We start from the raw sequence: 16,394 nt of genomic DNA on the forward strand, positions 1-16,394 counted from the left end.
ATGTTCCTCTTTATTAAAATGTGAAAAATAATTAGCTTTGTCTGTTTGGTGCCATAATAACTGCATGTGACTGGCAGCTTCATATAACCAGGCTTATTTTTCTTTCCTCTTTGTCAGGATGATGACGTGGTTCTCTGGCATCAGAGTAGATATGGCAGAGAAACCCCGGTCCCTATGGAGGAAGATTCCTTTCTGGATGCAGACATGCTTATGTCTGAGTTCACTGACACCCTGTTCTCTACGCTTTCTTCACATCAGCTGATTGCCTGGCCAAATCCCAGAGAGATAGGTGTGTGTTTGCTTTTGGCTGTGTTGATTTTGCAGTGAGAGGAGACTTGAGGCTTGTTGCTTCACTTCTCTTCCAGACTTACTTTTTCATTTTTCTGGTTGAGAAGGTGGCTCCATCTTTCACTTACAAGTACACACAGACCAGGGAAATACATTGGATCAGTTTAACAGTAGTGCCAAACTTAAAAGTTTAAAAAATAATTGTTTAAGGGATCAGAAATCCTATTCAGATATTCGGCCTAAATTTTCTTTCTTACTTTTTATCTCATTACACCTAATTACTGGTACACCTTCTGGTACTAATAAATCTACCCATGACATGCACTAGAAAGCATTATCGTTTATGAGGCCATTATCATTTACATTAAATCTTATTTTCCTTTTTTTAATGTAATAATGTAAAAATGACCCTCTTTCTTTTCATTAGATGAAGGTTCCTCTTCCCAACAGAACTCAGCTCAAAGTCTTGTAGCCAAAACTCAGGGTTGCACTCTGTGGGACCTAATCACTGAACTGCCTCAGCAGGAGTTGTGTGTGCAGAGTGCTTACAGAATCCAGCCCTGAGGTTTATACTCACTACACAAAAATGAGGAGGTTAGTTAAACAGAAATTAAAGGGTACAGTGCCAAAAGTGCTATCTCTTCAAGCTGCGTGGAAACTTTTTAAAGACACCATAATAGAGGCTTAACTTAAATGTATACCCCAAATTAAAAAACATAGTAAGAGAACCAAAAAAGAGCCACCATGGCTAAACAACAAAGTAAAAGACGCAGTGAGAGGCAAAAAGGCATCCTTTAAAAAGTGGAAGTTAAATCCTAGTGAGGAAAATAGAAAGGAGCATAAACACTGGCAAATGAAGTGTAAAAATACAATTAGGAAGGCCAAAAAAGAATATGAGGAACAGTTAGCTAAAGACTCAAAAAGTAATAGCAAAATTTTTTTTAAATACATCAGAAGCAGGAAGCCTGCTAAACAGCCAGTGGGGCCACTGGACGATCAAGCAGGACAATAAGGCCATTGCAGAGAAACTAAATGAATTCTTTGCATCGGTCTTCACGGCTGAGGATTTGAGGGAGATTTCCAAACCTGAGCCATTCTTTTTAAGTGACAGATCTGAGGAACTGTCCCAGATTGAGGTATCACTAGAGGAGGTTTTGGAACAAATTGATAAATTAAAGAGCAATAAGTCACCAGGACCAAGAGTTCTGAAGGAACTCAAATGTGAAATTGCAGAACAACTAACTGTAGTCTGTAACCCTTTCATTTAAATCAGCTTCTGTACCAGATGACTGGAGGATAGCTAATGTGACGCCGATTTTTAAAAAGGGCTCCAAAGGTGATCCCGGCAATTACAGGCCTGTAAGCCTGACTTCAGTACCGAGCAAACTGGTTGAAACTATAATAAAGAACAATATTATCAGACACATAGATGAACATAATTTGTTGAGGAAGAGTCAACATGGTTTTAGTACAGGGAAATCAAGCCTCACCAATTGACTAGAATTCTTTGAGGGAGTCAATAAGCATGTGGACCAAGGGGATCCAATGGATATAGTGTACTTAGATTTTCAGAAAGCCTTGGACAAGGTCCCTCACCAAAGGCTCTTATGCAAAGTAAGCTGCCACGGGATAAGAGGGAAGGTGCTCTCATGGATCGGTAACTGATTAAAAGATAGGAAACAAAGGGTAGGTATAAATGGTCCATTTTCAGAATGGAGAGAGGTAAATGGTGTCCCACAGGGGACCAGTCCTATTCAACATATTCATAAATGATCTGGAAAAAGGGGTGAACAGTGAGGTGGCAAAATTTGCAGATGATACAAAATTACTAAAGATAGTTAAGACCCAGGCAGACTGCGAAGAGCTATAAAAGGATCTCCCAAAACTGGGTGAATGGGCAACAAAATGGCGTAATCCCAACTATACATATAAAATGATGGGGTCTAAATTAGTTGTTACCACTCAAGAAAGAGATCTCGCAGACATTGTGGATAGTTCTCTGAAAACATCCCCTCAGTGTGCAGCGGCAGTCAAAAAAGCGAACAGAATGCTGGGAATAATTAAGAAAGGGATAGATAATAGGACAGAAAATATCATGTTGCCTCTCTATAAATCCATGGTAGGCCCACATCTTGAATACTGTGTGCAGATGTGGTTGCCCCATCTCAAAAAAGATATATTGGAATTGGAAAAGGTTCAGAAAATAGCAACAAAAATTATTAGGGGTATGGAACGGCTTCCATATGAGGAGAGATTAATAAGACTGGGACTTTTCAGCTCGGAAAAGAGATGGCTAAGGGGAGATATGATTGAGATCTATAAAATCATGACTGGTGTAGAGAAAGTAGCTAAAGAAGTGTTGTTTACTACTTCTCATAACACAAGAACTAGGGGTCAACAAATGAAATTAATAAGCATCAGGTTTAAAACAAATAAAAGGAAGATTTTTTTTCACACAGTGCAGAGTCAACCTGTGGAACTCCTTGACAGAGGATGTTGTGAAGGCCAAGACCATAACAGGGTACAAAAAAGAACTAGATAAATTCATGGAGGATAGGTCCATCAGTGGCTGTTAGGATGGGCAGGAGTGATGTACTTAGCCTCTGTTTGTCAGAAGCTGGGAATGAGCGACAGGGGATGGATCACTTGATTACCTGTTTCGTTCATTCCCTCTGGGGCACCTGGCCACTGTTGGAAGACAGGATACTGGGCTAGATGGACCTTTGGTCTGGACCCAATAGGGCCATTCTTGTGTTCTTATGTTCCAGCAAAGTGCCAGGCTTTCTTTGAGCAACCCATATCTACATTGTAATAAACTGAAGTGGCGTGTATGCTGCAAAATTAACCGGTCTCTCTTTTGGTTTTTCCAGCACACTTAGGAAATGCTGACATGATTCAGCCAGGACTTATCCCCCTCCAGCCAAACCTAGATTTCATGGATACTTTTGAATCTTTTCAGGGTAAGAATAAGGGAAAAAATGAGTTTACTGTCTTTATTAGTAGTATAGCACCAATTTCTGCTATAGCAGTAATGGGTTTTGAACAGAAAAATAAACTATGCAAACCAACATATTTATCCTCTTTATACAGCATGAAAATGGAGCCCAAACTCAAAAGTATTTGAAATCCAATTAAAAAAAATTTTAAAAAATACTGTAGCGAGATCCTCTTACTGTTGCGAGACGAGTTCTTTGCCTGGCTGGGTTTTGAAATTCACTTGTAAGAGTCTATGTGTCTTAAGATTAGACTTACAAGAACACAGCTTTCAGAGAACCTGGTTTACATACAAGTGGCTTTTGAAACTTTACCTATTGATAGTATGGGAGAACATCAGGTGTCAGCGGAGGACCTTACAGGAGAACGATGCTAATTGGTGTCTCCCTAATCCTCACACCCCATTGTTCACGCATACAGTCTCTGTGGTTTCCCCATTTCTTCGTAACGATTTAATAACCAATGTAAAGTCTCATGTTACTGAGACCTCCATTACTTTTTCACTATTTACTCTAGAATAGAGTTTAAAATAGAAAATAGAGCTTAAGTGGGACTCAAATGGTGCCTGGGCTTTGTGCTGGTCCTCTGCGCAGGGCTGAAATTCACTCAAATCCACTAAATTTGCATGGCATTTTACAAGCATAGCTGAAAAATAATCCATTTCCCAAAGAGTTCATAAATCTCAATAAGACGGGCAAACATCTTTGTGTTTGTAAATAAGCAGAGTACGTTTTGTGGTGACGCAATTTCCGTATTTTTTAATTATTTATTTATTTACTTGCTAATTCTCAGTGAGTCTCCCATTACTTAGTGCTACGTAGCAATGTTCTACCATAATATAGGGAGTAAAACATTTAATATTTGTTTTCACATTCTTTCAGATCTGTTCTCATCCAGTCGCTCTGGCAACTTTTTCACTTCTCTCCCTGCTGCCAGTTCTGCTATGACAGATACCAGCAGCCATTCTTCCCAGGTAAACAGGTTTTATGTAGTGAAAATTTGCCAGAGCTCAAATTTGTAAGTACTATACAGATCTTCACGTACTAATATGCAGTATCAGACAAGCTCATGTAAATAGAATTGAATAAACACTTACGATACTTGGTTAATACACTATATTTTCCTCTGATTTACCAATAAAAGAAATGATTACGATAACCTAGAAGTAAAAATAACTGGTACATGTACTATACTTGCACTGTTGTGACTTAAATACCTTTGTCCTCCACAGTGTCCAGTTCAGAACAGAATTTTCTTTGTACTTTAAAATACTAGTTTTTGAGGAACAGCCTTTACATTACGTAGAGAAAGTGTTTTGTCCTTCGAGTGAAGTAATGCTGTCTCTGAATGTAGTTGGCCTTGCTATAAAGAATCCTATGTACTGGGAGGGAGTGTGGACTAGCAGGTAGACTTGCCAACTGGGAGACTTAACTGCTGGGTTCTGTTTCCAGCTGTGTCATTGACTAGCTGTGGGGCCTGGGTCCAGTCACTTAACCTCTGTGTACCTCAGTTTTCTTATCTGTAAAACAAGCATATTGGTGATTTCCTCCCTCTGAAGAGCTGTGGATCTCAACCCCCTGGAAGATCTTTACCTTCTTTACCTGAGCCAAGGAGAAATGGGCAAAACTAGAGGTAGTTGTACCTGTTTAGTTCTTGATGTGGAAGGCTTTGGCTTAGCATAACCAGGAGTGATTCAGATATAAGCCTCGTTCTCCCCTTTCACAATTGAGTGTAAAGAAAGGTCAGATAAAAGCTTCTGGTGCTGGCCCATCTCCAATGTCAAGCATTAATCTGTACTTTTTTTTTTTTTCCCTCCTGCCAGTCTTCTGTCCTGCCCTCAGGTTCTTTACCCAGCCCACTCCCAACGGTGAGCCTCAGTGAAGGATTGATTGCCTCATCAGTACCTGCTCCTGTCATTCCTGATGTTGGTGCTAACCAATGTTCCAACATTCGGAGTGGGGGCTCTTTCATCCATCCATCAGACTTCAATTCCAGTTCATCTCTAAGTGCCCAGCAGCCATTTCTTCCGGTGTTCCCAGCTCCAGTGTCGCTGCTGCAGCCCACTGTCCCACCACAACAAGCCGCTTTGCCCACGGTGACTCTGAATGCCAGCTTGAATTCTCAGCCGCCTGCTTTTACTGCTCCAGAAACCCAGAAGTCTGGCCTCTGCAAATCTTCCATTGTTACCCACACGGCTTCTGCCACCCAGACCCACAACGCCTCTGCTACCACCTTCAGCCAGAGCCAGAACCTCATCCTGGCAACACAGCAGCCAGGGGGAGGCATGCCTTGTAACCTGACTCTACAGACTGCTGTCGTGCAGGGGCAGCCCCGGCCTCAGCTGCAACCCCACCTGACGTTTGCACTCCCGAAAGCCATTCCCCTGGCAAATGCTGGGACAAGACCCAAACAGCCACAAAAAATAGTGCCTGTTCCAAAGCCTGAAACGGTGTCCTTAGTATTAAAAAATGCCTTCATCACCCCAGGTGAGAGTCACGGGGGTTCCTCCTTCTTCTGCTGGGAGGGAGTAACCTGAGGGCAGGGCACAGTTGCTGTTGTAGGTGCAAAATAACATTAACAAAAATATGCTCATCTGCAGCACACTGGTTGTCACTGGAAGTACCTAGAAATCTTGATGGGAAGGATATTTATTGTTACTAGCACTGCCTTCTCAGAATCCGCTTTCTAAATAAACATTCAGGACGGCGACAAAAAAAACAGGCATTTCCCACAGCCCTGAATTTTAATCTGGTTATAAGGGACGCAGCATGGACCATTGGAGTTTGCATAGGACTGGGAATCAGGAGCTCTTGGCTTCTGTTCCTGGCTCTGCCACTGAGTCCTTGGTGGTGGCCTTTAGAAAGTCATTTCACCCCTCTTTGCTTCAGTGACTCCTTCTGTAACATGAGGCTATTTACCTACCTCAGTTGATGCTGAGGTACTCAGAGCTCTTGGAGATCCTCAGCTAAATGGCGCTAGACAGGTGCAGAGTGTTAATTCAGGTATTGGCTGTTTTCAAAGGGATATACCTGACTAAACTGACCAAACTTTCTGATCAAATGGTGCTGTTCCTCTGTTTTCGTGACCTTGTCTACACTGGCCGCTGCACAAAGGGTACCTGTAGCTACACTCCACATTGAAAAGCAGGCTGCCTCCATGCTCACTGCAGTGTGTGTAGCTACATGAAACAGTGAAAGTCTCTGGCAGTGGGGAGCTGCTGGAGCCTTTCCTCTCTGTCTCCCCCTTGCCAGAACCTTTCACTGCTGCCAGAGTCTTTCACTAAAAATAGAAGTGTAGATGTGAGAGGCACTGCTTGGGTGTGCAGAGAGCCGTGTAGAGTATATACCCACGGGTTCAGGCACTCTACGATACTTGCCTAAGCTGTGTCTCACCATCTACCTTTTTCAGGGACACAAATCCTAAAACTTTATTTCTTAGGGTCCCGTATCAGACTACAGACACATTACGCCCAGTTATACCTGGGCTAACTTGGGCGTAACGTGTCTGTAGTCTACAAACCACTGTAAGTGTAGACCTACCCCATGAATGTTAATGCTTATGAGCAGGCCTGGCATAGCGAGGAGGAAGACATTTCAGTGACACGGGACCCTAAGAAATAAAGTTTTAGGATTTGTGTGCCTTCGCCTCAAGCTGCCTAGCTTGGGGCTCTTAGAGATTCAGTCAAGCGGTGTCTGTTTTCAGGACCATGTTAACACTCTAAAGACAGCAGAAGCCAGAGACCCCTCAGGATTTGAGCTTTTTTCAGAGGCAGTTTCTGAAATGTCCCTACGTTGGCCCATTTGCTCTGAATGCAAATGATATGGAGAAATATTGTTGGTTCATGGTCATGAAGATGTAACAGAGAGATTAAAATCCGATTAGAATCTGACTGTGGGTGTCTACGATATTTGAGCTTTCAGTGCTGTCCAACCCACCATCTGTTGCAGATGTCTGAGAGCAGCAAGCATGAGGAAAACGAGAGCACTCTGAACTTCTCATAAGGAACAGCTGCCAAGGGGCTACACAGTCTCCATGATAACACAGAAGAGGCAGCATGTTCACTTCTTGGGATTATTATACGCTGCCTTCAGGGATGTGCTAAAATCACCTGGCTGAGGACCCAAGTGACTTCACTCATCCAAAATATGCTTAGCGCAGAGGTTCTCAACCTTTTCCTTTCTGAGCCACCCCCGCCACCCAACATGCTAATAAAACCCCACCTGTGCCATGACAACTGATTTTCTACATATCAAAGCCAGGGCACATGTTAGTGGGTAGCAAGCAGGGCAGTTGACCAGGGGCCCATGCCACAGGGGCTCCCGCAAAGCTACGTTGCTCACCCTTCGGCTTCAGCCCCATGCAGGGGGCTTCGGCTTTCTGCCCTGGACCTCAGCGAGTCTAATGCTGGTCCTGCTTGACAGACCCCCTGAAACCTGCTTGTGGCCCCCTAGCGGGCCCCAGATCCCTTGTTGAGAACCACTGCTATAGCCAATCCCCCAGAAACACACAGCCTGAAGGATTATTGTGAAATGGAAATTACTGAAAAGCAAGAGAGTTTGTGTGTCTGCCTGCCATGGGCATGATGCTGTGGCAGCCCACCAGAAACCCCAGTTAACATCCTCAAGTCTGCTGCATCCCAAATCCTAGCCCAAAGACATGTCACTTGAAATAGCTTGATCCATGATTAATAGCATTAAGACACTACTAGGTGTGTTTCTAAGCCATTCCTATGTGCACCTAATGAATTAAAAAGCAAGAGTCCATGTGCCTTCAACAGCCAAGAAATGCACTACTGACCTAGTGAAATGTGTTCTAGGTCCTTTCTCAGCAAGAGCATATATTTGCCTTCGTATGCTGGGGCTAAGATGTGCCCCTTTGTTACCCATGGGATTTGCACCTCTGGTTGGACAATGAATGGCTTCATTGTTCATGGGCTCAACATCAACTGTGTCTCTAAATTAGGTTGCAAAGTACACCTGTCACAGCCTCAAGGTGCACTTACATCAGTTATAAAACCCACATAAATTAAAACACTTGATCCATAGACAACTCCGAGATCTGTATACTGTGTGGTATCTGAAGCTGTTATAAGCCCTTTTTGTATCCTGGAGCCACCTAGCAGTGGCAGTTTGTGTTGCAGCTTGATCTTTGAGAGAACTTAGAATAAATATGATTTGGCAAAGTTGTACAGAAGATACCTGTTCGGTCCCATTTAGTCCATCCTCCCAATCAACACTAGTTTGTTCCCTATATAACATTCTCCAGATCTTTTGTGTCAATAACTATTCTAACTTCAGTTGTATTCTTCAGCTGCCTTTCAGGGACAGTCCAGAGCTGTGATCGTAACCCCAGCACCTTTAAAAAGAGAGGGGATTTTGACTCCAGCCATGTCTCCACCTAGTGTTGTAATTGCACCAGCTGGAATTGCCAGAGTAAGGAAAAGAAAAAAGATCTTTGGATTGGAGCTTGCGTGTTGTTAGAGCGTTAAAGTGTTCATGCTTCAAAAAGTGACTAGGTATAGATGCCCCCTCATTACTCAACAGATCTGTTGGCGTACTCAGAGTTATCTGTTAATGTTTGATTTATCCACATTGTGTGGCTCTTAGCACTATATAATCTGCACAGCTTCAGGAGAGTGAACTGGTTTCTTCTGTGGCTTACACGTCAACAGAATTCATAACAGGCACCAGTTGCAGAGGGTTTTTTGACTCCTAGACTTTCAGTCGAGAATGGACCATCATCATCATATAGTCTGACTTCCTGCACATTGCATGCCACAGAACCTCACCAGTCCACCTCTATGATAGGCCCATAAGTGATGATGATGAAAGAGCCAGAAAGAATCCAGCTTGATTTTCCAATTGTCAGTTGAGAAATTTGTCTTGAGTATGCCAGTGTGTTTGTCCGATATGTTTGAGTGCATGGGAGAGAGAAATTTTAAGTGTACCCTGGTATAATAAGAGGAAATTGCTTTTTCACTGCTGCTAACATACTCTAATAGTGCATTGAATTATGAAAAAATGTGTGACTCTTGCCAGAAGTCTGACTTTTGTGCTTGATTGTCCATAATATAGCACTAGTTCGGGGGGTTCCTGTCACCAGATAGTTATGTACTAATTTAACATTATACATTTCCATTGAAAGACAAGATAATAGACTCCTTTGTGTATTTCTTTCTGTAATGTTCCTGTGCTGTTTCTAGGCTCCCGGGGTGATGGAATTCCATAATAACATTCTGGTTGGTCAAGCACAGCAAGCTCCGAATAACCAGCAAGTCCAGTCCACAGTCTCGCATCGCTTCTCTCCTAGTGCAGTCCAAGATGTGAAAGGAGAGCAAATCCCTTCCCACAGTACCTGTTCACAAGTTCCCTCACCTACACCTAGTAAGTTAGAGATCTAAACTCTCTGACTCTCCCCCATATGCATCCACCTTTAAGGGGGATGTAAAACAGATCTTGGCCAGTTGTGGTTATTACATATCCTGGGGAATTCTTTGTAGTAATAGCTTGTGAGCCCCATTTCTTACACTTTCAGTTGTCTATAATAGTCTTCAGTTCTTGCCCTAAGCTTTTGATTAGTGTCTGTGCACTGGTAAGCTGCAGTAGTCCACTCCAGAAGTGGTTGCATTTCAGTACTCCATAAAATGCTATACAAGTTTGTCATTTAATATAATAAATATAATTCTAGTACTTTGCACCACTTCTACAGCAGCTTTCATTAGAGGATGTCTAAGCACATTTTAGCCTCACACCTTGCCAAGGGTTCCCTGCAACAGTACGTGTCCCTGGCCTCTTCCCTTGTGCTCTACTTCTGAGGTATGTGTCCATTTTCATGGGATAGTAAGAAATTATTTAAATATTTTGCTTCCTGCTTTAGGAACCTGGAGGGTCACCGTGCAAGTAGGTCAAGGTAGGATAGTCAGTTTAGGTCCCAGACACCCTAACACACATTTGCCTGAAGTGGAGAGAACATGTCGCCACAAGGCATTTAGCCATTGCTTGTGAAATATTTGGATTTCCTAGCCATCTGATCATCCTACCAGAACCTAGATATTACAGCACTGGATGCTCTAGAAGTGCAGTCAGTGGCAAGATTAAATGATCTGGGTAGAAACTGCTGCTCGACAGTTGAGTTTGTTAGAGAGAGCCATTTGTTTTAATGATTTGACATTTTCTTTTTGAAGGCCGAGATTGTCAGAATTCAGGACAGGCCTCTCCCTGCCCGTCTGAACAAAGCCCCAGTCCTCAGTCTCCACAGAATAATTGCTCAGGAAAATCCACAGCTAACCCTCAGATGGCTGTATTTAAGGTACATGTTCCCTCCTTTGAATTTTTTCTTCCTTATTTGTTTTTGTAGCTTATTGATTTCCTGATTTAGACTGTATAGACTAGACTGTAAGTCACTTGATAAATGAGGTTGCATGTGTGGTTGTGGCTGAGCTTGCATTACATTTGTGTTGCTGTATTTCACTTTAAACATTTCATTATGGCTTCAGGCTTTGGCAATGGTACTGATCTTGCCCTGCTCAGCAGTGATTTGTCATCCAACATGCCCAAGGAGGCTGTATTTCTGTTTCTCATTATCAGCCATGACAGTATTTGATACTGTAGTTCATATAACCCTTATGACAGATCTAGGTTTTAACTGGTAGATCTGTATTCAGCTGGTTTTAGCCTTAGACTTCTAAGCCATTTTAGTTTGTCTGTGCATGTGGTTTTTCATCCGGATTATTGCTGTTCTGTTGGGAGCTCTTCCAGCTGCTCAGTTTTGGGGCCTCTTGATCTTCAGTGCTGTTTGTTGGGGTGATTTCGCCTGGCGGTGTTTGGTACTTTCTGATAGCCCCTGGCAATTGCCCTGTTTGGTCCTTTTCCAAAGCCTGAAGAAAATGCAAGACTGAATACTCTGGAGCTCAATGAAGTTTAATGATAATTAAACAGCAGGTCAATTTAGTGGAAACAGAACTCCAGCTGACTTCCTGTCTGTCAAATCTCCTCTCCTTTTACAAACACAGTGATACATATGCCACTGTTGGGGTGTTAGCCTTAATGGCCTGGGTGAATTCATATTGGGATAATTTTAGATTAAGACTCTCTGACATTCCCCTCAAAGGTTCATTTTGACATGGTGTCTTCACCACTCTTCCTAAGCAGAAAGTAAAGGAGTACTTGTGGCACCTTAGAGACTAACCAATTTATTTGAGCATGAGCTTTCGTGAGCTACAGCTCACTTCATCGGATGAAGTGATGAAGTGAGCTGTAGCTCACGAAAGCTCATGCTCAAATAAATTGGTTAGTCTCTAAGGTGCCACAAGTACTCCTTTTCTTTTTGCGAATACAGACTAACACGGCTGTTACTCTGAAACCTAAGCAGAAAGTGGTACTGTTGCTATGTGCTATTAAAGAGCTGACATTTTCCTCCCAAGGGGTGGCTGCACGTCACTTGGGGAAGTGTTCCCTACTGTATAAATTATCTATATATAGTGGAGGGTGTTCTTCCACACAGAAAAGTCACTGTGGATGGAGTTTCACTCTAACAGGATGGGGCCAGCCTGGTTTAAAAAAAAAATCCTCTACAAAGACCTCTCCTTGCCCGTACTAAAGGGCAGATATTTCCTGGCTGGCCTGTCTCCCCTTCTCTCCTTGCAACAGCTGTAGCATGAGTTGGAGTTAGGAACTTTTCTCACCCTTCATCAATCCATCCAGGGGACAGTGGCATCTTCTCTTCTCCTCATCCTCCTCTGCTCTCCTTAAAATGCAGCAGCCAACACCCAGCCGGTAGGATAACTACTGCATTCCAAGAAGCTTAGCACAGTGAAATCTGTTGCAGTGAAAACCCATTGAAATGCACTGAAATCCCTCACCTGCACAAGGAGTATCATTATAACCAAGTTCGCTATAAGGCTGTGTCCACACTACGGTTTCTAACCTTGAGTTTGTAAACAGTGTCACGGTCACCTTAACTAATTACAGTTACAAAGTTCAGTTTCTGCTCCGGCTGCTTTTCTGCCGTCACTCCCATTTTGTGCATCTGTATCTGCCATGCTATTTAACACATCAATAAGGGATAGAATTTCTGGAGGGCATGCACCTGGAATGGCAGGAGCTGCATATACCCTCAAGGATGTCCTTCCACACACACAGCTGAAGGATGGAGAAGTGGCCATACCAGTTGCACATGGATAGGGGTTCCTGTCTGCAGAGCAAAAAGAATGCACTGACCCACTTACAGAAGAGAGCCACTTGCCAGTCTAGCCCTGGAATGGCAAAACACTGAGCTGCTATGGTTACTAAGAGAGTCCTAGGCATGTGGTGTAAGAACACATGTTTTGAGCCATCCATATAAATAACCTTACAAGCTCCATTCCAAGTTGTAGTGTGGATTTACTTTGGAGTGAGAGCCACTATAGAAATGCCAGTTGTTAAATCAGACTGCTAGAGGCCTTGGCTGTATCACTCACACTAGTTGGCCTTCGTAGAATTTTTCCTTGATTATACAAGAAACACAATGAAAACCACAACAGACCCAAGAAGGCTATCAACTCTGTTTCTTTGTTTAGAAGTAGGCAGTCACGAGATAATGTGGTGTCCTTGGGAAAACAAACCTACAGTGAATCAAATTTTTTAGCCATTTTGACATAAATATTGGTGACTCTGAATGCTTTGTATTTTAAATGTTTTAAGTCCCAATATGTTGGTAAGCAGGCAAAGGATCAGTGATTGTTACAGGCGCTTTGATGTTTGCCCACCTTTAGAGTTCCATTCTTTACTCTTTTTGGAATGTCGTCGTTCTCGAAACTTAAGGTGATGGTCTTGCTGAGCAAAACTGCTTAGATTACAGTACAGCAGCATGTCCAGTGGGTAGGGCATTGGATTGCGAGTCAGGAAATCTAGGTTCTGTTCCAGAATCTGCCACCAACTCGTTGAGTGGACGCCTACATCACACAAACTTGTTCTTCCTCATTTTTCCCCTCTGTAAAAGGAGGCTAATGACAGTTACCCATCTTCTGTAAAGCACTATAAAAGGGCTAAATCTGATTAGCCCTTTTTCAGGGTTCTGGTGGAAAAAGATGTTTGATAGCTTTAGAAATGTATGGTAGCACATAAGCCAAACAATGATTTAAAGCATCCGTACGTGCCAAAGGTTGTATACCAAATGTTAGGGCCCAGTTTAGGTTCCTTTCACACTCATAAAGTCCACTGACTTCAGTGGGAGTTTTTGCTGCGCTAGGAATGGTGGGTCAGGTCCATAATTTGCAGGTAATTTTAAAGGTCTAAGGATGTAAAGAGACACTGTCAGAATTTTAGGGGGTATTTTTAAACCTCATGAAACTTAAAACTAATAGAAGTGTGCATAAAACTAAGAAGAAAACCCTATTAAACCAGTTTTGGTTTGCATTTAGTACTGTGGGCACTTCTGAAAGTGTTTAAATTGCCATGTGCAAGTAATTAATATCACTATGATATTTTGCCGCATTATTAGGAACGCTGTGGATACCATGGTAACTTTTAATTCAGCAAAAGATAAAATTGTATAGATTTTAATAGCAAAAATGACCATAGGGCAGTGGTGGAGAAACCAGCATAGATTGATGAGTTAATTTTATTTGTTTATGTAGAATCGAAGGATGAAGCATATTTCAGCAGAACAAAAGAGAAGATTTAATATCAAGATTGGTTTTAGCACCCTGAATAGCCTGGTATCAGCTAACTCTAAGTCAGTAAGTTGTCCATGAGTGCTGTGCATTTTTAACGTGCAAAAGAAGTTACAGAAACCATCACTCATTCTGAAAAGGGTTGTTAATAAACCTGAACATCACTTGTTTCACTGGAGAATGTGAAGTACACATCAAAGTGAAGTTACTTGACGCATCTGTGACATAAGAGTTTAGGTGAGGATTCCCCGGATGGGTAGAAGAAAATCTATTGCTACTGGTCAGGTAGCAGAGTACGTGCCAGCTCTTGTTCTCTTAACTTTACCACTGGTACCATTCTCAAAATTACAGGGAGTCTTGTTTGACCATGAACTTCAGCTTTAGGACCCAAGGGGGAAAGAAAGGAAACTGGGCAGTGCAGTCCTCTGCTCCTGGAGCTCCAGTAACAGATACTTGATCATAGGTACTGCATGATAATGCTTTGAGCTTAGTGTATATGGTTCCTTTCCTCTGCCATCTCAAGAGTATTTTACAAACATTCCTTAATCTTCACAATACCACTACAAGGCAGGTCATATACAAATTTGACAGATAGGTAAACTGTAGCACAGAAAGATTGTGACCTGCTTAAAGCCCAGGATGGATTGATTTGAGTCAAAGTGAGGGGGGGCTCACCAATGCAACATCTTATTTTATTTATTGAAACGATTTTAATGGATTATAATAATTGTAGATCTTATTTATTGCTATCCTGTCAAAGGTGCACACAGAGGCAGATCCTAGAATAGAAGTCAGTAATGCTGTTTGGCCCCTTTAATAACCGCTAGACCACACTCCCATCTGTTTAATGATAATGAGAAAACGCCAAACCCTTTAGAATCAAATGTTCTAAATTATCTCTTTAACATACAACTTTTAGTAACATGTGAAACATATCAAAGAAGACATCACACACCCCATAAAGAATTATGAATACTTGTTAAGGGGGAAAGTGGTTAACAAACAGTTTAAACATTTCCATTGAGAAAGTAGTCAAAATCCAATCTGGGGAAGAGAAGGCAAGTTGCCACACATGCATCTTTCACTTTTCCAGTGCTAATAAGAGTCAGGATAAATACCTAACTGGTTAATTGCTCTTCTGTAGCACTTTTCATCTGCCAATCCCAAAGTGCCTTACCAGGGTGGATAAGGAATGTGATAAAGGGGCAGAAATGCTTCTGTAGGTGCTATATTTGGTTTGGGTCAAACTCTTAGGCTGTTTAGATCAACTCCAGAAAGTCAACTTTGTGTTTGTCTTCGGTACAGATCAGCCACGCAATCACGCTCCAGAAGACTGTGGAATATATCGCTAAACTACAGCAGGAGAGAATGCAGTCACAAGAGGAAACCAGGCGCCTTCGGGAGGAGATTGAGGAGCTAAACACTGCCATCATGTGAGGTTTTGGGGGGTATTGTTACCTTTTTTCCATAATGACCAGAGCATGGGGAGCATTTCTTTGGGTAATAACATTGGGTGTCTGCATCAAATATTAGCGTAAATGGCAGCGGGGCATTGAAGAGGAGAAAAAAATCCGTGGATCCCAATGAAAAAGCAAAGTCACAATAGGATGAGCGTCAGTAGGCTTCTATGTTGACCTTCAGCGGGCTCTGAGTATTGGTGCATATGGTGGTAGCACCAAAAATGGCTCACTTCTGAGAAGTGGTCAGGGAGCATTGTGTTCAAAGCTGTATTGTACAGTTGATCAGAAATCATGTCCCTTATGTCCTTTTATATGTAATCTTTCATTATTGGAAGAAATAATGTCCAGTGAATAGAGCACAGGATTGAGAGTCAGTGTGCAGGGATATCTTCCTGGCTCTGCGACTGACTTCCCGTGTGACCTTGGGAAAGTCACTTTAATAGTTCTCTGCCTCAGTTTCCCCAGCTATACAGTGGAAAGTAGCTATCATTACCCAATTTTAAAGCATTTTGTGGTTTGTAGTGCTTTTCATCTACAGACTTGTTAAGTGTTCTGTTATGTAATTAGGGTTTTGAGGAAAGCAATAAATTATATTTGTAAGAGTTGATAAACTCTATTTAGTTGATTTTAAATTAATCCTTTAATTTGGGCTGTGTCCTAAAATTATGGGAATTTGAAGAAAATATTAGTGTTTTTCTTATCTGACTGCTAGTTTTAGAGTTTTTATTCCTTTCTAAGTGGGCCCTCAAAATTACATTGTTAGATGTTTTACTTTGCTTTTAGCACTATTATTTGTAATAATAAAAGCTTAGCAGCTTGAAAATTCGCTTTGCTAAATGGATATGGACAAAACTGATAGGAAAACAGTGTTATACAATACACATTAATGAATGAGGTTTGTCCTCTTCATTTTAGTGGATTACCTCCTAATAAGCAGCATCAGTCCTATGGTACTGATGTTTAGTGCTTGTCCTGTATTAGTGTTTGGTTTGGAAGAGAAA

The 16,394-nt window shown here is 42.0% G+C and overlaps 1 protein-coding gene across 1 annotated transcript in view; it reads left to right on the top strand.

Annotated features, from left to right (window-relative positions):
* The window catches only part of MLXIP (MLX interacting protein), a 67,177-nt gene that overhangs the window by 42,004 nt on the left and 8,779 nt on the right, over positions 1-16,394 (top strand). The window contains exons 6-14 of the mRNA XM_074972775.1: positions 118-289; positions 3,159-3,248; positions 4,164-4,255; positions 5,105-5,768; positions 8,593-8,714; positions 9,485-9,665; positions 10,466-10,590; positions 13,898-13,999; positions 15,239-15,366. Coding sequence (XP_074828876.1) covers positions 118-289; positions 3,159-3,248; positions 4,164-4,255; positions 5,105-5,768; positions 8,593-8,714; positions 9,485-9,665; positions 10,466-10,590; positions 13,898-13,999; positions 15,239-15,366 — 1,676 coding nt within the window. The remainder of the gene's footprint in view (positions 1-117; positions 290-3,158; positions 3,249-4,163; positions 4,256-5,104; positions 5,769-8,592; positions 8,715-9,484; positions 9,666-10,465; positions 10,591-13,897; positions 14,000-15,238; positions 15,367-16,394) is intronic.

The sequence above is a fragment of the Natator depressus genome, chromosome 15 (genome assembly GCF_965152275.1).
Source record: "Natator depressus isolate rNatDep1 chromosome 15, rNatDep2.hap1, whole genome shotgun sequence".
NCBI classification, from domain to species: domain Eukaryota; kingdom Metazoa; phylum Chordata; order Testudines; family Cheloniidae; genus Natator; species Natator depressus.